We start from the raw sequence: 20,918 nt of genomic DNA, 5'->3' as shown, positions 1-20,918 counted from the left end.
GGCTTCTCTAAATCAAAGACATCCCTGGAAAATAGGGACACTTGGAGGGTCTGAAAGCAGGGGTCAGCAAACTTTTCCAGCAGGGGGCTGGTCCACTGTCCCTCAGAACTTGGGGGGGCGGAATATATTTTTTTGGGGGGGAAATATTGAACGGGTTCCTATGCCCCACAAACAAACCAGAGATGCATTTTAAATAAAATGACACATTCTACTCATGTAAAAACACGCTGATTCCAGGACCGTCCGCGGGCCGGATTTAGAAAGCGATTGGGCCGCATCCGGCCCCCGGGCCTTAGTTTGCCTACCCATGATCAGAAATTTTCGTGGGGGACTTGGGGGGGGGGGAGATGCGCTCTACCGATGCGGTTAGCGATAGCATTACATTGGCAGGAACCTTAGAAGCGAGCTGTGCGCACGACGGAGCAGAATAAGGCGCTGCACTGTACGGCAACAGGGGGAGCGGATTTCCATTACTCGCTAAACCCGGGGAGGAAAGAGGGAAAAAAGGGCCAGCAAGATGTTGCCTTCCCTCCAGGAGTCCGTAGACGGGGACGACAGAGAGCTGGAGAGCAGCGAGGAAGGGAGCGGCCTGCCGGAGGATCGGAAATCGGAGCGCAGCAGCAACAGCTACTATTGCCTGTACGGCTACCAAGGCTGCAGGTGAGGCGGGGTGGGGTGGGAAGCTGGTGGGCTTCGTCGCGGCCTCTCCCCACCCCCCGGTTCTGCAGCATGCACTCATAGAATAGAATTGCAAAGCTGGAAGGGACCCTGAGGAATCATCTAGTGAGTCCAATGTCCCATGCGGGGATCGAACCTGCAACCTTGGCAGCATGCTCTAACCAACACCCTTCCCCTCTCGTCTGTCGCAAGCGGCTGCCTTCAATGAATTAGGCTGATATTTTTTTCTCTCTTTAAGAGCTATCGCCCTTCCCCACATCCTACGGTACTGAACTCCATCCATCCATTCCACTCCACTTAATTAAAGTCTTAATGCTTTCCCACAAAGCCGGCTAAACTAGCAGCCTCCGCTGGGGAGAGGGGTGTGAAGTAAGCCCTACTCCGCATAATCAAATCGAGTGGCACACAATTTGAATGGCAATGCCCATCGACATTGCCCCACCTTGGACATGACGCCCCCCTGCATCATGTGATCAATTATACAGGGCAGGGCTTACTTGACACCCACACACCAATATTTTATTCAAGTTGGCACCCCTCTTTCCCATTAACCTGCTTCCAGATCATTTTGTAGCTGGATATGCCAGGGATTGAACCTGTGACCTTTTCCATGCAAAGCATGTTCCCTTCTCAAACTCACTAATACAGTGGTAAAAGTAAAGGACCCCTGACCATTAGGTCCAGTCGTGACCGACTCTGCGGTTGCGGCACTCATCTCGCTCTATAGGCCGAGGGAGCCGGCGTTTGTCCGCAGACAGCTTCCGGGTCATGTGGCCAGCATGACAAAGCTGCTTCTGGCGAACCAGAGCAGCACACGGAAACGCCTTCCCACCTGAGCAATAACTATTTATCTACTTGCACTTTGACGTGCTTTCGAACTGCTAGGTTGGCAGGATACAGTGGTACCTCGGGTTAAGTACTTAATTCGTTCCAGAGGTCCGTACTTATTTTTTTTTTTAAAAAAATAATGTTTATTATCATTTCTAAAAGGTACAAATAGCAAAAATACATACATAAAAAGGAAAAAAAGAAAAAAAGAAAAAAAGAAAAGAAAAAAAAGAAAAAAAGATTCCACCTTTTAAATCCCATTTTCAATAGTTTCTTTTCTGGACTTCCCCACGCCTCCCCTTCTTGTATTCCATTTCCCATATTTGTTCAGCAAGTTTTTACCTTAATATCATCACTTATTTTAGCCATTATTTCAATGTTATATTTACTTTAATCTAATCAATGACACTTAAACTATATACCTTATTCATATATACGAAAGATAAGAGAACAGAAAAAATCAAAAACAAAATAAAAATACTTTTCCTAAGGTTGTCCCTGGTTCCCATCCACGAATTCCCCATTTATTACTAATGAATGACATAAAAAAAGAAAAGAGGATTTTTACACTACATAGTTGCCACATGTTCTCCTGCCACATGTTCTCCTGCAATGATTTTGCAAATTTTTTTGCAGATAAAATCGCTCAGATTCGGGAAGAAGTAACTCCACCGTGGGAGCAGGGCCGGGGCGGGAGAGTGCTAGAGTCCTGTCTGGTCAAGTTGTGTGGGATCAATTCCAATCTGTTACCTCCGAGGATGTGGACAGGCTGCTTGGACGAGTGAAGCCAACCACCTGTCTCCTGGATCCTTGCCCATCCTGGCTTATAAAAGCTAGCCGGGAGGGACTGGGCGATGGTCTTCGTGGGGTGGTGAATGCTTCCCTCCGTGAGGGAGCCTTCCCAGACCCGCTGAAAGAGGCGGTTATTAAACCGCTTCTTAAAAAACCATCTTTAGATGCGGCCACGATGGCCAATTATCGCCCAGTCTCAAACCTTCCATTCTTGGGCAAGGTGATTGAGCGAGTGGTTGCTGAACAACTCCAGGCACGCCTGGAAGAAGCGGACCATTTGGATCCCTTCCAGTCGGGATTCAGGCCTCATCATGGGACTGAAACTGCCTTGGTCTCCGGCGGGCTAGGGACAAAGGTGAGAGCTGTTTCCTAGTTCTGCTGGATCTCTCAGCGGCGTTTGATACCATCGACCATGACATCCTTCTGGACCGTCTTGAGGGGCTGGGAGCTGGGGGCACTGTCATACAGTGGTTCCGCTCCTTCCTCCTGGGCCGTGTTCAGAAAGTGGTGGTGGGGGATGAGTGTTCAGACCCCTGGGCTCTCACTTGTGGGGTGCCCCAGAGTTCTGTCCTCTCCCCCATGCTTTTCAACATTTACATGCAGCCACTGGGAGAGATCATCAGGAGGTTTGGGCTGGGTGTTCATCAGTATGCAGATGATACCCAGCTCTACCTCTCTTTTAAATCAGAACCAGTGAAGGCGGTGAAGGTCCTGTGTGAGTGTCTGGAAGCGGTTGGAGGATGGATGGCGGCTAACAGATTGAGGTTGAATCCTGACAAGACAGAAGTACTGTTTTGGGGGGACAGGAGGCGGGCAGGTGTGGAGGATTCCCTGGTCCTGAATGGGGTAACTGTGCCCCTGAAGGACCAGGTGCACAGCCTGGGAGTCATTTTGGACTCACAGCTGTCCATGGAGGCACAGGTCAAATCTGTATCCAGGGCAGCTGTTTACCAGCTCCATCTGGTACGTAGGCTGAGACCCTATCTGCCTGCAGACTGTCTCGCCAGAGTGGTACATGCTCTGGTTATCTCCCGCTTGGACTACTACAATGCGCTCTACGTGGGGCTACCTTTGAAGGTGACCCGGAAACTACAACTAATCCAGAATGCGGCAGCTAGACTGGTGACTGGGAGCGGCCGCCAAGACCATATAACACCAGTCTTGAAAGACCTACATTGGCTCCCAGTACGTTTCCAAGCACAATTCAAAGTGTTGGTGCTGACCTTTAAAGCCCTAAATGGCCTCGGTCCAGTATGCCTGAAGGAGCGTCTCCTCCCCCATCGTTCTGCCAGGACACTGAGGTCCAGCTCCGAGGGCCTTCTGGCGGTTCCCTCACTGCGAGAGGCCAAGTTACAGGGAACCAGGCAGAGGGCCTTCTCGGTAGTGGCGCCCGCCCTGTGGAATGCCCTCCCATCAGATGTCAAAGCGATAAACAACTACCTGACATTCAGAAGACATCTGAAGGCAGCCCTGTTCAGGGAAGTTTTTAATATGTGACATTTTAGTGTATTTTTCATCTCTGTTGGAAGCCGCCCAGAGTGGCTGGGGAAACCCAGCCAGATGGGCGGGGTACAAATAATAAATTATTATTATTATTATTATTATTATTATTATTATTATAGTGAAAATCGGGCTCCCAAGCCCTCCTTTTCCATCCCCGGTTTCCACCCCAAACCTAAATCCGTAAGTCTATCTTTTTAGCCCGGTGCCCTTACGTCCGAGGCTCTCAAGTCCCCTTCAGCCCCTCTCAGCCGGCTTCTTTGGAAATCTTTTATGTTAAATACCCAAACTCGAAGAAGTACTTTCTCAATACTGTCAGTGATTTTTTCAACCAAGTCAAGTTGTTTAAATGTGAAGCTCCGTCTTTGTTTCTTAAGTTCATACATCCCAGCTAGTCCAACTTTCACTCTGGTCGGGTTTGAAATCATCTTGATAAGTCCTCGGCTCTCATTTGTCTTCTGTATCACTTCGGCCGTCCCTTGTTTAACAAGTGTCTTTTCCTCCTCTTCTTTCTTTAGTTTCATTTCTTGTCCAGCTGCCCGTGTTTTGAGTATCAGGCCCTTTTCCATCTCAGTAGCTATATTTTCTGTAGGTTTCGACTTTGAAGGGCTTGTAGACCAAACATGACCTTGCTCATACGTCTCTTGCAGCTTTCTCATGAGAACGACCAGCTCCTGCAGCTCTGCTCGTATTTCCCGACGTATTTCCATCTTGTAGTGTCCGTGAATCCCCTCTAGAGGGATTCTTGTTACTTAGTATTCCTTTCACTTCCGACCCAAAAGTCAATGTTGTTTGTATCAATCTTCCTTTGCTTTAAGTTACTTTATATCAAAATAACTGGCTAAAGTTAAAACTTTCAGTTCTTTCCAAACTTTGACAGCTAATCTGACAGCTGTCAAAGGCTTCCTGTAAGTCCACCACAGGCTCTTTCACGAGTTACTCCCGGTCTCTAGAAAAGTGGTACTTAATCAAAACATATAAGCTCTTGCCCTCCAGCACGATAACTTGATCTTTTAAAGTCCGTGGAATTAATATCTTTTATCCAATCACCAAAGATAACCGACGACTCTTCTCACAACCTTAGTTGGCAGATCCTTGCTGTTAGACTGTTTACAATGGGGGTGAGGCGGACTTCCTCTTTTCACCTCCCCCCGCTCGTACCATATCCATAAACGAAATAATTTAAAAAGTTCGGTTTCAAATTACTCACGGGTTGTTGTTCTTAAATTTAAGTCCGAATTTTAGACGGAAGAAGTCAGCGCTGTCCGGCAAATGGCTTGCGGCTTCACTCAGCGGGGGAAGCAGAGGACTCACAGCACCACGCCGCTCCCCGGCACCCGTTCTATAGCCTTTAAAAAGGCTCCTTCGCGGGTCGGGAGGGCGCTAACGGTGCCCGCCGAGTCACCACGTCCCCGGGCATTCGCGCCCGTGGTTTTAAAGGGTCCCCGTGTCGCCGGCACGGCAAGACCCAGCCCCCGTTGAGCAGATTCCCTCCGGAGCTCGGAGGGAATCCGCCATTAGCCGATCGCGCTAACCCGGAAGTCCCAGAGGTCCGTACTTAACCTGAAACTGTTCTTAACCTGAAGCACCACTTTAGCTAATGTGGCCTTCCGCTGCCGCCGCACCGCTGCTGTGCAATTTCTGTTCTCATCCTGAACCAAAGTACCTGAAGCACTATTTCTGGGTTAGCGGAGTCTGTAACCTGAAGTGTATGTAACCTGAAGCGTATGTAACCCGAGGTACCACTGTACATAAAGCCACCCCTCCAATCCCAATTCCAAATATGAACTGAAACAGTGGGGGAAAGAGGGAGGTCCCACTGTTGTGCTGGGGTGCGATAGCAAACCTTCTCAAAGCAAACAGCTAGCCAGGATCTGTCCCTGCTTGTTCGGATGACCACCCAGAATGATTTGCGAAATGGAACATGTCTTGAGTCGGAGACCTTTCCCATTGTTGTTTTCTGGGGGCCTCCTCTTCTTCTTGCAATTTCTTTGGGGGTTTGTGGTTATATGATTTGTGTGTTTTTGTAGGTGTGTTCATAACTGATTAGATTCCCCCTCCTGCCAGGTTGCACCAGGGTGTAGACAGCGATGATGGGAGCCCAAACAGCACAACAGCTGAAACTCCGTCTTCTGATGATTTCAGGTAAACCAACATGGCAAACCCATTGAAATCTTCTGAACCCTTCTCTGCTAATTAGAATTTGCATAGCTGTGGCGTGGAGGGATTCTAAAAACTGAACCGAATTCTTCTGAGCACTATGAACTTTCTGTAGTGGGACATTTCTGTAGTATGATGAGGTGGCAATGAAAAGAAGAATTCTTCATTTGGTGGGCATGCTTAGGCTAAGAGTAATCTAGAACAATCTTGCCCCCACCTAGTGCTCTCCAAATGTTTTGGGCTACAGGAGTTCTCCAACCTTTTCGGGCCCTGGGGACATGTTTGGAAATCTAAGAAACAGTCACGGGGACCATAAAATATCCATTTAACCAAAGGGAAAAACTGGTGATGCTCAGAACACTGTCCCCCTGCAAACCAAGCAAAACACTTCCACCCCTCAAAGCAAATAAAAAGCAGATCAAATAAGCAGGCCACTCCCCCAAATAGTCAACCCACTTCCAACCAAACAACAAGGGGGGGGGGGAAAGCAAACAGACAATAAAAGGTAAAGGGACCCCTGTCCATTAGGGACGCGGGTGGTGCTGTGGGTTAAACCACAGAGCCTAGGACTTGCTGATCAGAAGGTCGGCGGTTCGAATCCCCACGACGGAGTGAGCTCCCGTTGCTCGGTCCCTGCTCCTGCCAACCTAGCAATTTGAAAGCACGTCAAAGTGCAAGTAGATAAATAGGTACCGCTCCAGCGGGAAGGTAAACGGCGTTTCCGTGCGCTGCTCTGGTTCGCCAGGAGCGGCTTAGTCATGCTGGCCACATGACCCGGAAGCTGTACGCCGGCTCCCTCGGCCAATAAAGCGAGATGAGCGCCGCAACCGCAGAGTCGGTCACGACTGGACCTAATGGTCAGGGGTCCCTTTACCTTAGCAGGCTTCTTCATCACAGCCTGGCTCTGCACCAGAAGGAGCATATACTCTACTGCTGGTCTTTGGTACCGACTAAGGCTATGATCGGGACGCGGGTGGCGCTGTGGGTAAAAGCCTCAGCGCCTAGGGCTTGCCGATTGAAAGGTCGGCGGTTCGAATCCCCACGGTGGGGTGCGCTCCCGCTGCTCGGTCCCAGCGCCTGCCAACCTAGCAGTTCGAAAGCACCCCCGGGTGCAAGTAGATAAATAGGGACCGCTTACCAGCGGGAAGGTAAACGGCGTTTCCGTGTGCGGCTCTGGCTCTGGCCAGAGCAGCGATGTCACGCTGGCCACGTGACCCGGAAGTGTCTCCGGACAGCGCTGGCCCCCGGCCTCTTGAGTGAGATGGGCGCACAACCCCAGAGTCTGTCAAGACTGGCCCGTACGGGCAGGGGTACCTTTACCTTTACCTTTTTAAGGCTATGATCCTAGCCATTCCTACCTAGAAGTAACTCATACGGAATTCAGTGGGGCTCACTCCCAAGTAAGTGGGGTTAGAATTGCAGCCTAAGTGGCTAGTCGAAAACTCTCTTAGTCAACAGTGTGTTTTGTTTTATGTAGTCTCTCCTTGGTGGACACTAACTTACCAGCCGAAGCAGAGATGGATCTGCGTAGCTTCGTTGCCAAACACCTGGCCAAGGGAGCCTTTTTTGAAGGGATGGGCAATGTTGTATCTGTGGAGTTGAGGTAAGAATCCACATGATTCTCTCCGCACCCTGGTGCCAAATTTTTGCCGGAACAACGTGTTATGATTGTGACTTCTGCGCAGCCTTCCTTTTCCTCCTCTCACCCCCTCCTTTCCCCAGCTCTGCTGCAGTTTGCCAGGTGAGCATCCGTGGCATGTGAAGAGATTTTGGCTTTCTAAGGAATAAAATGGAAAACAGAGTACATGTAGGGACGGAGCCTCCGGTGGGAGTTGGCACATTGGCTGTAACACGTAGCAGCAGGAAATGAATGACTATTTTGTTAATAATAAGCGGTTATCATGTGTCAGATCATACATAATAAAGCTAGCATGGAAACTTAGTTTTAGTCTGAAGGCAACTGCTGGGAAATATTTCCTTTCTTCTTGTGTCTCTGAAATTTTTGAAGACGGCACAAAGTTACACAATTTTTTGCTTTCAAATTAAAATTGTGATATTAGGGGTAGCTCTGCTTACACTGCCATGGTTATATTTTCTTGCCAGTATAGTGTGCCAAGAGTAGCAGGCGTAGGAATCCAGAATGCATACAAGCCATGACTCATATTTTAAACTACCTGGGGTGTCAATGTGTTTTAGAGTGTAGGATAGCTAAAGTTATAATGGTTCTGGTGATTAAAAGCAAACTGAAATACATAATCTTCACTAAAATCTTGATTAGAGTAGTACATTTTATAAGTGTGGCAGCAATCCAATCCTGATTTACTTGGGAATAAGCCCCGTTGAGCTTAGGGAGACTTATGAGTAAACGAGGGCTGATTAATGAAGTCTTAGTTGATTAATCAAATGGATTTTAATCAATGGACAGTGCAATTGTATCTACTCAGGAACAAGACCCATTGAGTTTGGTGGGGCCTACTCCCAGGTAAACAGTGCCTGCCAGTGACAATTTTTAGAAGTACTTGTTCAAAACAGTTGACATTAAAATGAAAAATGTATTGTCGGGTCAAATAGTGATGCCATTTTAGCTTGTTAAAATGGTATTTAATCCATTAACGTAATTAAATAATTGTTTAAATGTGGACCGGGTTACACACACACACACACACACACACACACACACACACGTCAGAAACGGGGGGGGGGGGAGGAGTCCCTCCTTTCTGTCTGAATTGCCAACAAGCCCAGCCCCCCACCCATCTTTCCCATGTTCCCAGAAATGCCTGGATTAGAGGCAAGTAAGCAACAGGAAAATAATTGCATCTGTCATTCACACAAACCTGTTCTGGTCTCTTTTCCTCCCATTTCTACAGCTCAAAGCCTAAATTGTCCTTTTGTCTCCGGCTCCCTTTGATCTCCAAAAGCTGTTTTCAAAATGCATGCCAAAAAGAAAAGAGAGGGTTATTATCAATGGGGTAGCGAAGGATAGGATAGGGACTCACAGGAGCTGAATGCAAGGAAGAATGGATAAGCCCTTAGTCTGGGAGCCATGAACAGCTGGCTCGTAAGCAGTTGGGTAAGATCTCTTAAATTGCTTCTGTGCTTTTTCCCTACGTTTCTATTGCTTTTGTGTTTTATTTTATAAACCTGCCCTGCGATTTTCAGATAAAGGGCGGTATGTAAATTTAATAAATAGTAATAATTCTATGGTAGACATTGCTTTGTTTTAAAAATGCCCAACTTGGCTGTATCTAACTCCATTAAGACATCACCTACAATTTGTTTACTCTTGAATGCAGACTTAAGGGAAGAGTGATTTTTGAACTCTTGGGGCAAATTCTTGAGGTACAGCGAAGAAGTTAATGGAGGCATAAAGCAAGCTGTATTGACACTAGATTGAAGTGGCTGGGTAGAATCCAGGCTCTCAAGCAAGTGCTAGGTTTATAATGTGATCAGCGAGTGGACAGATTATGGTGAGAGATAAAAAGAATAAAAATCACTCTGTGATTAATTCAGAATTTCTCTTTTCAGTATTCCAGAAAGCCGAGTTGGTTGCTATTATTGCCTCTTCCAGCCAGAAAAATGTACAGAAATGGCAAACGCAGAATTGAGCAGCTGTCCTCTAGACTACGTGATCTGTTTTTTGGGAGGCTCAGAGAAGGGACTTGAACTATATCCTTTTATCTTTGTGGATGTGTGTGTAAGAGGAGACTATGAGCGGAAAAGTCTTTTTTTTTTTTTAAGTGGGTAATACTGTGGTTGCTTCACTGAATTCAGCCAAAGATGACAGCATGCAGACCACAGCATATGTGGAAAATAGAAGGCAAAAACTTTTCAAAAACCAGGCTGAAAGGATTCCCCCACCCCCAAAGGCCGACCAATATATTTTCACATTTGAAAGTAATGACTTCTTAGTGCAGAAAGAACATAACAGATGTGCAACGGATCCACAAACTCTATTTCAATCTTTTCCCGAAAAACGATGTACAAATTTCATCAAGCCCCATGTACCTAAATATATGTAGTCTGGTTTATCATACTTCTGATGGCGCACATCTGAAGGTGTCGTCTGCTCCTTGAATTCAACAATTCCTTGAATTAGATGCATTTGGAGGGCCTTTTTGTCTTTCCACAATAGTTAGAAGTCAAGGGCTGCAGAGCCTGGACCTTAATGTCAGAAAGACTTCAGATGCTTTAACAAACACATTGTTTCCTTAAGAGTTTACATTCAGACTTGAGCTTGACAGATATGTTCAGGACCTGAAAATTAACCTGGATTTAGAGGTAAGCGTTGATCACTGTTGGTTTATGTGGTTCTCTGTTCAGGGACACTCAAATTTTGACTTCAGAGTTAACTACGAAAAACCTACCAACCTTCATTGGAATATACTGCCTGGGATTTAAATAGCTGCGCAATGACTTCTAGGTTCTTGTGCTGGGCTTGCGTTTCAGAAATGCAGCTCCCCAGGGCTTCAGGGTGAAGTCACTTCTGCATCTTGGGGGAGTTTCAAGATGCTGTGTTTGTGATGCTGTGTGGAGGTTCTGCTACGTTAAAGGTAAAGGACCTTTGACAGTTGAGTCCAGTCACGAACGACTCTGGGGTTGCAGCGCTCATCTCGCTTTACAGGCCGAGGGAGCCAACACAATTTTTCCGGGTCATGTGGCTAGCATGACTAAGCCGCTTCTGGCAAACCAGAGCAGCGCACGGAAACGCCGTTTACCTTCCCACCACAGTGGTGCCTATTTATCTACTTGCACCAGTCTGCTTTCGAACTGCTAGGTTGGCAGGAGCTGGGACCGAGCAACAGGAGCTCACCCCGTCACGGGGCTTCGAACCGCCAAGCTTCCGATCAGCAAGCCCTAGGCTCAGTGGTTTAGACCACAGCACCACCCTACATGTGCCTAAAGTAGCTCTTTGGATTTCCACCATTATGTTGCTTTTGCTGAGCTGTTTGATTCAAGATGACAGCTGTTGTCAGCCTTGCATGATTTGGAATTAAGAATGAATGCTAGCTGCAAGTTTCATGAGCAGAGATTGTCAGGAGTTGTTCAGCTGAACTAAACTTCACGGTTCCATGTAAAAGTTTCACTGTTTTCAATTTGTTGCAGCAAGATAATCTGGAGACTTGTGTTAAGCCTCTCTTGGCAACTTGGTTTGAGGATTCAATCTGTCCTATTCAGAGAGTGGTGAAGCTTTTCCAGGAGAAACTTTCCTTTGTGTTACATGCCGTGAGTACAGTTTCACACATCCCAGAACGACTTTTCTGTTCAACTCATTGCTTTTTGACCGTTTGCAGTTGCAGTTCTGTTTGCACATGGAAATATAACTCTGTCAAAGAGAAATGCCCATTAATAGTGGTTTAGTTTATTGCTGAATTAGCCATGGTGCCCAAAGTAGTAGGAGTAGTAGTAATTATTATTATTATTATTATTATTATTATTACTACTATTATTATTTATTTATTCCCCGCCCTTCTGGCTGGGTTTCCCCAGTCACTCTGGGCGGCTCCCAACAGAATAATAATAATAATAATAATGCGATCAAACATTAAAAACTTCCCTAAACAGGGTTGCCTTCAGATGTCTTCTAAAAGTCAGATAGTTGTTTATTTCCTTGACACTGATGGGAGGGCATTCCATAGGAAGGGTGCCACTACCTAGAAGGTCCTCTGCCTGGTTCCCTGAAACCTCACTTCTCACAGGGAGGGAACAGCCAGAAGGCCCTCGGCGCTGGACCTCAGTGTCTGGGCTGAATGATGGGGGTGGAGATGCTCCTTCAGGTATACTGGGCCGAGGCCGTTTAGGTCACACTGAATTGTGATTGGAAATGTACTGGGAGCCAATGTAGGTCTTTCAGGATCAGTTTTATATGGTCTCGGCAGCCACTCCCAGTCACCAGTAAGTAAACCTCAGTCTTAAGCATAGGATGGACCAGGCGTTTGGACCACTGATCAGGAATGTAGGTTTTAAAACGGGTTGGCATTTCTCTTGTTCAGTAATGCAAGGTGAGATTAAACTTCCCACTTTAAAATGTTAAATCTTGCTTGATGACTCATACAACTCTTACTTCTTCTACTGCGAATGAGGTTTACTTTTACGTGCTTAACAAAGACACACAGCCAAAGACAAATCCATTGATTTTTAGAGAGAGGAAACACCCATTTGTCCTTAGAGAGCAAGAGAAACAGCTTCTCTACAGATGAGAGAGAGTCTGGTAGTGTCAGGGAAAGGGAGACAGCTAGAGAGATGAGGGGGGAGAGAAGCAATTACAGTGAGCTGTAAGAGCTCATGAGCAGTCTGTCATCCGACTCGGAGGGGGAAATAGGGAGGGGGCAACCAGTCCCCGGAACTAGCTACTTGGAGAACAAAGGAAATAGGAGGCGTGCCCTGCACCGATGGGCATGCTGGGGAAAAAGACGTCACAAATATTCAGTGGAGACATCTGATTGAGTTAAGCATGGACGTGTTTGTTTGAACTCTTGTAACTGCTTTGAACTTTTAGTAATAAATCAACAAGACAGAAATGGCTGGGAGCCTGGAGCGTTATCTCTACTAGTTTGGCAGCAAACACTCCTCACAGGTAGGCAGAGTATTGAGTTTGGACCCGGATGATGTGAGATTGAAATCCTGCTTCGCCAGGAAGCTCCCTAGGGGACACTAGCTTAATGGTCACCATATATCAAATAAGCCATGTTGTAAGGATAAAATAAGTGGATTGGGGAATATTTACTTTGAAGAGAAATTGTGTTGGTTGCCATCGTGTGCATGACTGTGCAAAAGTAAATCCCACTAAATACAGTGGGACTTAATCCCAGGTAAGTGGGTGCAGGACTACGGCCTAAGTCTACAACAAGTGTGACTTGCTGGAAGTTGTTGGGCTTTAGCATCCCTGACCACTGACCACGCTGGCCGTGGCTGATGGAAATTGGAGTCCAGCGATATTTGAAGAGCCGCAGGTTAGCCACTCCAGTCTACCTCATTATTCAGAACACTGACATTATAACTTTCCTGTTTCAAGGCTCTGAGTTGCACTCCAGTTGACGTTAAAGCGCCTGATGAAAGAACAAAGAAGGATATTAACAGGTAAGAGAAAACCAGCCGTTAAGATTGCCTTTCCCAGCTGCCTTGCCCTCTCCCTGTCTTGAGCTTAGTGATGAACACTTTTTTTAAAAAAATGCACATTCTTTCTCAGGTTCCTTAGAGCTGCAAGCCTTCAAGATCTTGTCCGGGAAGCCACCATGACTTCCTTGTGTATGGCAATGACCGAGGAACGACACACGCCGGTGGTGATTGACTGCAGTGGGCCACAGCCTCAGTTCCACAATGCAGGTGAGATTTGCAGGCAAGAGAAGTTTCAGGCATATTATAGGTGGTGTCAGTCTTCAGAGTGGCTAGCAATGGGAAATGCTTGTAGTCTTCGATGTTGCTTATTGCTCTATCACTTACTGCAATATTGCTCTGAAATGACACTTGTTTATTGCCACAAGGGTGATCTGGACACACAATCTGGGGTGTGGAGTTAGTCTATCGGTTTTGTCCTCCAGTTATCCTATGCTTTAGATCACATTGCAAAGCTTGGGTTGTCCAATGGTCTTCTTGTCACGAGCTGTCATTATGGACCAAGGCTACGGTTGTGATTAAATTGTCCCATGTGCAGTTGTTTTCTAATTTGTTGCTTTTTAAGAAGCATTGGCAAATTGTCAGGCTGCTGGACTGCAGTGCAGGTTTTTTTTTGTTTTGTTTAACCCAAAACAAATTTAGAATAGTGAAAGATCATGGTGTATTTATCTTATTTTTAAAAATGGTCTTCATGGTGCACTTTTGACTATGTAGCCACAACATAGAATAGGGTTTCCATACGTCCAGAATTTCCCAGACATATCCTGAATACAGTGGTACCTCGAGTTACAAACGCCTCAGGTTACAAATGCTTCAGGTTACAAACTCCGCTAACCTGGAAGAGTTACCTCGAGTTGAGAACTTTGCCCCAGGATGAGAACAGAAATCGTTTGCCAGCGGCGCAGTAGCAGCAAGAGGCCCCATTAGCGAAAGCATGCCTCTAGTTAAGAACAGTTTCAGGTTAAAAACGGACCTCCGGAACGAATTAAGGTCGTAACTAGAGGTACCACTGTACTGCAGTCAGAAGCGGTGTCCAGGCGGAAATCGCTAAAATATCTGGGAAAATAACAACAAATGGGTCCAACAACTTTGGCCAAAAACCCCCACAAAAAACAGTAGCGCTGGAACATCACAAGACCCTGCTGGATCAAACCAAGGGTCCTTCTAGTCTAGCATTGTCATTCTCTCATTGGCCAAGCAGATACCGCCACAAGCAGCCATCCTATAGTGTTGCCCCCAAACAATGGTTTACTGTGCCGTAGTATTTTCCCAGTTATAAATATGCCAGATAAGTTCATCTACTTACATGGCACTCATGAGAGAGGGCAGTTGGCCTTCTCGCAACATCCTAAGGCTATGTATTCTGCATGCTTCCATTCCTGGATGGCTTAGTTGGTAAGAGCATGGTGCTAATAATGGCAAGGTTGCAAGTTCGATTTCTGTATGGGACAGCTGCATATTCCTGCAATGCAAGGTGTTGGACTAGATGATCCCAGGGTCCCATCCAACTCTACAATTCTATGATTTCTAAGAGGACAGCACTTGCCTCCCCTCTCCCCTCTAGCAATCACAAATGGCTTTTCATATATTATTTTCTTACATCGTACTGATCATGTTTCTCATGTTACAGTGGTGCCTTGCAAGACGAAAAGAATCCGTTCCGCGATTCTCTTTGTCTAGCGGTTTTTTCGTCTTGCGAAGCAAGCCCATTGACGGCTTAGCGGCTTTTAGCGGCTTATCAGCTTAGCGGATCAGCTGATAAGCAGCTTTGCGGCTTAGAAAAAGGGGGGGAAAGGAAAAAAAGCCCATAGAGAAATTCGTTTTGCGAAGCGCCTCCAAAACGGAAAACCCTTTCGTCTAGCGGGTTTTTCATCTTGCGAGGCGTTCGTCTTGCGGGGCACCACTGTATTTACAGTGCTTATAAGGAGAAGACACACCAGCCTTTTGGAAATTCCTATAATACTTTGTTTTATTTCCAAACATGCCTCAGGTAGTGACAAATTCTGTGAATACTGGATGCAAGCATTTCTCAATGGCTCCGAAGGAGGAAATCCATTTCTCTTCCGACAAATACTGGAGAACTTTAAATTGAAGGTAACACATTATTGTTATACAGGCAACTGCCCGTTTATGTGGGGGTGATGTTCTGAGGCAACCACCCATTTAAGTGAAATTGCCTGTATTTGAAACACCATTGAAAAAGCCTGCAAACACCCTTTTCTGCCCCTTTTTGTGACATTTTGGGGCCTCTTCTGGTGCAATTTACACATGCACAATTATGCACATTTCAGACACCCCTAAAATGGTCACTGCCTGTACTTGAGTTGGTGGAAATATTATAGATTTCTGGATACCTTCACATGCTGCTTATGAATTGAGGATGAATCTCGTTCACTCTGGCAGTGTTGGGATGGCCCTAAACTATTAGCCAGTTTAGCCAAAGAACTTTGGAATCAAGACACAATCAGCATTCACCTGAAGTAACAAAATTCTTACTGGTTTTTTATATCCCTGGATTACTCCCATTCCATGGACTTGAATCTCTGTGTTTTAGCATACATTAATCTGCAACCAGATACTATGAACAGAAATTTTTGTATAGAAGAAAACAAACTGTATGCTCTAGGTAAGTACCGTAAAGGTGGCAGCAATTGCTGGGTGTAATAGAATGAAATTTAGACTGTGATCCTATACCTACTTACCTGTCCTACTGAAGCTGAGAAGACACACATAGGATTGTACTGTCAAACACTTTTAAGTCTTGCCGATTCCAGTAGGAGAGAGAAGCTTTATTTTCTCTGGAAACCAGTTGAGGCTAAAAGTGCTTAAAATGGATTGAGCCTGTTGCTTTTGAGGTCACTATTTTCAAATTAAGGATAAGCTATTCCTACGGAAGGGATGCAGGTGGCGCTGTGGGTTAAACCATAGAGCCTAGGACTTGCTGATCAGAAGGTCGGTGGTTCGAATCCCCGTGACGGGGTGAGCTCCCGTTGCTTGGTTCCAGCTCCTGCCCAACTAGCAGTTCGAAAGCACGTCAAAGTGCAAGTAGATAAATAGGTACCGCTCTGGCGGGAAGGTAAACAACGTTTCCGTACACTGCTCTGGTTTGCCAGAAGCAGCTTAGTCATGCTGGCCATATGACCTGGAAGCTGTACGCCGGCTCCCTTGGCCAGTAAAGTGAGATGAGCGCCGCAACCCAAGTCGGTCACGACTGAACCTAATGGTCAGGGGTCCCTGTACGTATTCCTATGAAAATTCTTGTTTACTGCTCCCAACGCATATATTGGCATGATATAGACAGGATCCCTGAAACAGCTGCATCTGTATGCGCGTTGGTACATAATCAATTGCAATCTATAAAAGCAAGATTGGCAGTCATACCAAGCAGCTGATTTGCACGGGTTGTCAATCCTGCCCCTTTGCTCTGAACAGCTGATCTTGTGCTATTGCCAGTGTTCATTCTAGGCTGTGTGCACAGAGTCCCCGTAGAGATAATGGGGGAGGAAATGTCTGCAATTTGTCTGTTTGCATGTATAGTTTCTTCTCCATCTAAGAGATGCACATGACCAACAAACGTTTGCTGCTGTCTTTCTAGGCCATACAAGACATCAACAACCTGAAGCGCTTCATCAGGCAGGCAGAAATGAACCATTACGCTTTGTTCAAGTGCTACTTGTTTCTGAAGAACTGCGGCAGCGGAGACGTCCTCCTGAAGATTGTGAAAGTGGAACACGCCGAGATGCCGGAAGCCAAGAATGTAATAAATGTCCTCGAGGAGTTCATGAGAGAGCCGGTTTGTAACATAAATCCTTCTCCTGAACTTGGGGCTACTTACACATTGCAGAATTAGTGTGTCTCTGGGAGAGAAGGAAATGTTGCTTTTCAAAGAACCAGGTGCACGCTTTGCAGAGAGCTGCACTTGGTTCTAGTTCCTCGCAACATTTGATCCGAATGTTCAGGAAAAGACACACACCTCTCAGATTTAAAGTGTAAACTGTGAGCATAGACCAACAAACCAAGTTTGTAATGAGCCTTAAAGTAGCCAGAAGGTGGAGAAATATTCTGAATCCTCATTTGTGAAATAGAATTGGCTGTTTCATTTGTACTTAAAAACTTTGGACGATTAGAGAACTCTTGCATTTCCTCTCTTTTGTGGAAAAAGAGTTCTCTTTCATTAACTTATTATGTGAAAGCTAATTACTTTCTTTTCTTACTTTGGGAATAGGAGGTTATATCGTTTGAAGTCTTCCACAACTGGACCAAAACCGCATTTTCATGTCAGTGATGGTGTTAGGGTTACCTATTAAGAAAATAGTTAATTAAAGCAACCCCAGTGGATCATGATTCAATATTCTGATCAGGTTTAAGAATATAAATTTAAGAATATAAATTGATGAACGAATGATCACATATAACACTTAAAAATTATAATATTATATTATCATTAAATTTAGTAGCTCTCCTTTACCTGCAGGTCCCAGGGTGTGTTACAAAAATTAAACGGTCAGAACAGATTATAGTGAAACGACCCAAAAACTTTCTGCTTCGTTCTTGGCTTGCGCATCACGATTTGATAACTGATGCAGAATATCTTTGTGTAGTGCTTCTGGATGCATTTGCTTTGAGGTTGTGATTGCAAGACTGTAAAGGCCAAGTACCTGGAAATCTGTGCAGACAACCAGATTTTTTAAAAATGAAACCGGCTATTGCCACCTTTCTCCCAATCCCCTGGAGTTTAAAAAAAAAAAAAAAATAACCTGGGGTTGTGAAATGAGGGAGCCCTTTAAAAGGTAACTTGTTTGTGGAGGCTGGCACCACTGCTTTTTCAAGCTCTGGGGTGTTTTGAGATGCAGTTTGAGGATTCCCTTAGAGCAGCAGCTGAGATAAAATTTCCCATGCATGTAGGCCTATTTATTTATTTATTTAGAAGCTAGAATCCTTGCCACCAGACATTTCGCCCGGGAAGGTGGGGTGTATGTATGTGGGGATTAATCCAGTCCCCCGCCCCACAACCACATTCGTCCTCCTGAAGTCAGTGGGAATATAGCTTCTTAAAATACACTACATACACACAGCTCTGTTGTACGTGTTTCTGCAGTGCACCACCTGTGATATATATATGTGTGTGTTTGTGCGCAGAAGAGCGATTCCACAGGTGTATTCGCCCCATACTGGATAGAAACACTCAGTTTTGGCCAGATATATCTAGAAACTGCCTCCATTCTCGATTTGCCTATATTTCGTTTAATGGAGAAATGTATCGCGAGAGGTTCAATCATTTTTCACTTTTCTTTAAAACAGGGCCACTTCTAGTTTTCACCTACTCAGGGGGCACAGTCCTTCAAAAACACATTTCCCCTTCCCAAAGGCCCAGATTCAAGAAGTTAAATTTAAGTGCCGTAATGGGCGCTGTGTATAATATACACAGAAAATCGGCAGTTTGCTCTGACCATCCGCTTGTAAAGGCAAGGAGATCTGTTAGGGGGTGCATGTGCAAAAACTAATCCAGCTTGGAGCAGCACAGTTAACAGTCCTGTACTGGGGGGGGGGGTGAGTTTTCCTAGCCTGTGACTTGCTCTTAGGCAATCCTAGTGAGCGATCTGCATGTGGCTACTTAAGTTTATGGATGGATGGCCTCTGCTAGAGCTTGGTCCAAAAGACCCGGGCTAAAGCAATATCCGAATCCAGAGTTCAAAACGAATGACGCACCCATCAAAATAGCTGTTAATTATAGTTGTATTTGTAAAATGTGGACAACCCCCCCACCCACAAAAAAAACCCTTTACACCTCGCTTTTATTTATTTATTTTTGGCATGTTTATATCGACCACCATGTTAATAAAAAGAGAAGAAGCTGAACAGTAAACCTCAAATAGAACCCGTGCACAAATAACTGTTAGAACAAAACTATAAAGTATGTACACCATAGAAAAATATTTTGACGTTACAGCATGCTACTTTGCAAGTACTGTGTGTGCTCTAATAGCCCTTGATGGGAAAAGCATATTCTGTTCAGCATTATTCTTTTTTTAAGGCAGAATTACTTCATTTGGTGCTATGATGGTTAACTATGGAGGGAGGTACTAACAGTGTAAGCAAAAGAAAGGAAAGCTTCATCGATCTAGCTTTATTCCGTAAACTTAACAGACGCTGTGGGGAGGCAGGACGTGCTTGGTGACTAATAGAGCTATTAAATTTGGTGAAAAACAACAAGTTTACTGCATAAATTCAACCCGTGAAACTCTGTGTGCCTTGTAAAGCTCTCTGTGTTACTAATTTGTATTCTGGTTTAGGATTCTGGGAAGAACTTTTTTCCAATTAGAAATCAGTGATTAATTATGGTATTAAAATGCATTTTCCTTCCAGCAAGTTTGCTTCTGTTTCGCTTCTGTTTGTTACCATACTGAATGGTTGAATATAATGGGTGAAATTCAACATCGCGCTATTACAAATGTCAGTTGGGCTCCCCTGACACCTCCCCCCACTCCCTATTTTTTTTGGGGGGGAGGGGGAAGCCATTGCACAGGGCTTCTGCTGATGGGTTTGTTAGGTGAATCCCACCCCTAAATCTTTGTGATAAATAGGTTCTTCAGTTTGCACTATGCAGATGAAAAGAGGCTTGCAGCAATAAGTGCTAAGATGCTTCTTACCATTGTTGAGTTTAGAAGTTAGCTTTGCATGTGAGCAACCCTCAAGAGACATTGCAACAATCTGCCCCATTCACAAACTCAAACCTGCAATAGAAAGTGACCTAGGATGTTAGGAATGTGTGCATCCACTATCACACAAATGATGTTTCACTTGAAAGGCTTTTGGGAAGATGGGCGCTGAAGATTGGGCAGTGTGCTTAGAGAATTTATGTGCAGGACTAGAAAAGTTAGTACTGTAAAATTCTTCCCTCTTCCAGGCTTGTAAAGTCGTTTTGGAGTCAAAGAACACCATCCACACATTAATGCACGGTCACAGAGACCTGGTACAAAGAGAATAGGCCTGTTTCCAAAACTGGTAGTTATGGTGAGATGGCAAATGTGTGTGGCTGAATTTGTGTGGTTGAGGCCGAGTTAGAAACCCAAATTTTCATTCTATCCTGAAACCAGATGAAATATGAGCAGCACGTAATCCCAAGAGTCTTAATATGGATGAGCGTTTCCCCCCGTATCTCTGGTGTAGACTTATTTCAAGTACAGTCAAACCTCGGTTCTCAAACAGATCCATTTTTGAACGTTTCGGCTCCTGAACGCTGAAAACCCGGAAGTAAATGCTCTGGTTTTTGAACCTTTTTTGGAACCCAAACATCCAATGCGGCTTCTGCTTGAGTGTAAGAAGCTCTTGCAACCAATCGGAAGCCACGTCTCAATTGTTTATTGTTTCGGAAGTCGAACAGTCTTCCGGAATGGAATATGTTCGACAACTGAGGTTTGACTGTACTCTATTCCACTTTGACTGTCTCTGAAGATGCTGCTTTGTAAGTTGATTAAGTGGGAAAGGTTTGCCTGTTTGTAAATAAGTTCACTATTGGTTAGACACAATTCTGCTTAGCGGGAAAGACCAGGTCACAGTTTGACGGCACTTGATCAAATTTTAGCGGCAAGTTTTTTCCTTTTTGGTCAGCATTTGCAAAGTTCAGCTGTGCTCATTTTCATACTGGCTAGAACTGGATGGGGACACATTTCTGCATCTGAACCAAAAGACTCATTCAGCTATTTGAGTCGGAGGCCCAGGTGGGTATCACAATTTGGGTAGGGCTGTTTCTGCAACCTTGCCAGTTCCGGCATATATTTTATAAAATTAATTTTTTAGTTTTTTTTTAAAAAAAAACATTATCATCTTTCCCCACTGTGAAG

At 45.2% G+C, this 20,918-nt stretch overlaps 2 protein-coding genes across 2 annotated transcripts in view; one reads left to right on the top strand and one right to left on the bottom strand.

Annotated features, from left to right (window-relative positions):
* Positions 1 to 430: 430 nt before the first annotated feature.
* On the top strand, positions 431 to 19,443 carry LOC307210039 (protein Njmu-R1). Its single transcript, XM_079965598.1, has 10 exons — positions 431 to 660; positions 5,866 to 5,943; positions 7,436 to 7,561; positions 9,487 to 9,629; positions 10,184 to 10,239; positions 11,065 to 11,184; positions 12,974 to 13,038; positions 13,148 to 13,284; positions 15,065 to 15,168; positions 16,670 to 19,443. Exons 1-10 carry the CDS (start codon positions 518 to 520, stop codon positions 16,922 to 16,924), a joined length of 1,227 nt encoding a protein of 408 aa, XP_079821724.1. The 5' UTR covers positions 431 to 517; the 3' UTR covers positions 16,925 to 19,443.
* RNF135 (ring finger protein 135) overlaps positions 18,864 to 20,918 on the bottom strand; it is a gene marked incomplete at its 5' end in the record, with an annotated part of 230,923 nt that continues 228,868 nt past the window's right edge. Inside the window, one exon of the mRNA XM_079965513.1 lies at positions 18,864 to 20,064. The remainder of the gene's footprint in view (positions 20,065 to 20,918) is intronic.

The sequence above is a fragment of the Podarcis cretensis genome (assembly GCF_951804945.1).
Source record: "Podarcis cretensis genome assembly, chromosome: 2".
Classification (NCBI taxonomy): domain Eukaryota; kingdom Metazoa; phylum Chordata; class Lepidosauria; order Squamata; family Lacertidae; genus Podarcis; species Podarcis cretensis.
The sequence above is the reverse complement of the archived record's forward strand: the minus strand, read 5'-3'. Positions and strand labels throughout refer to the sequence as shown.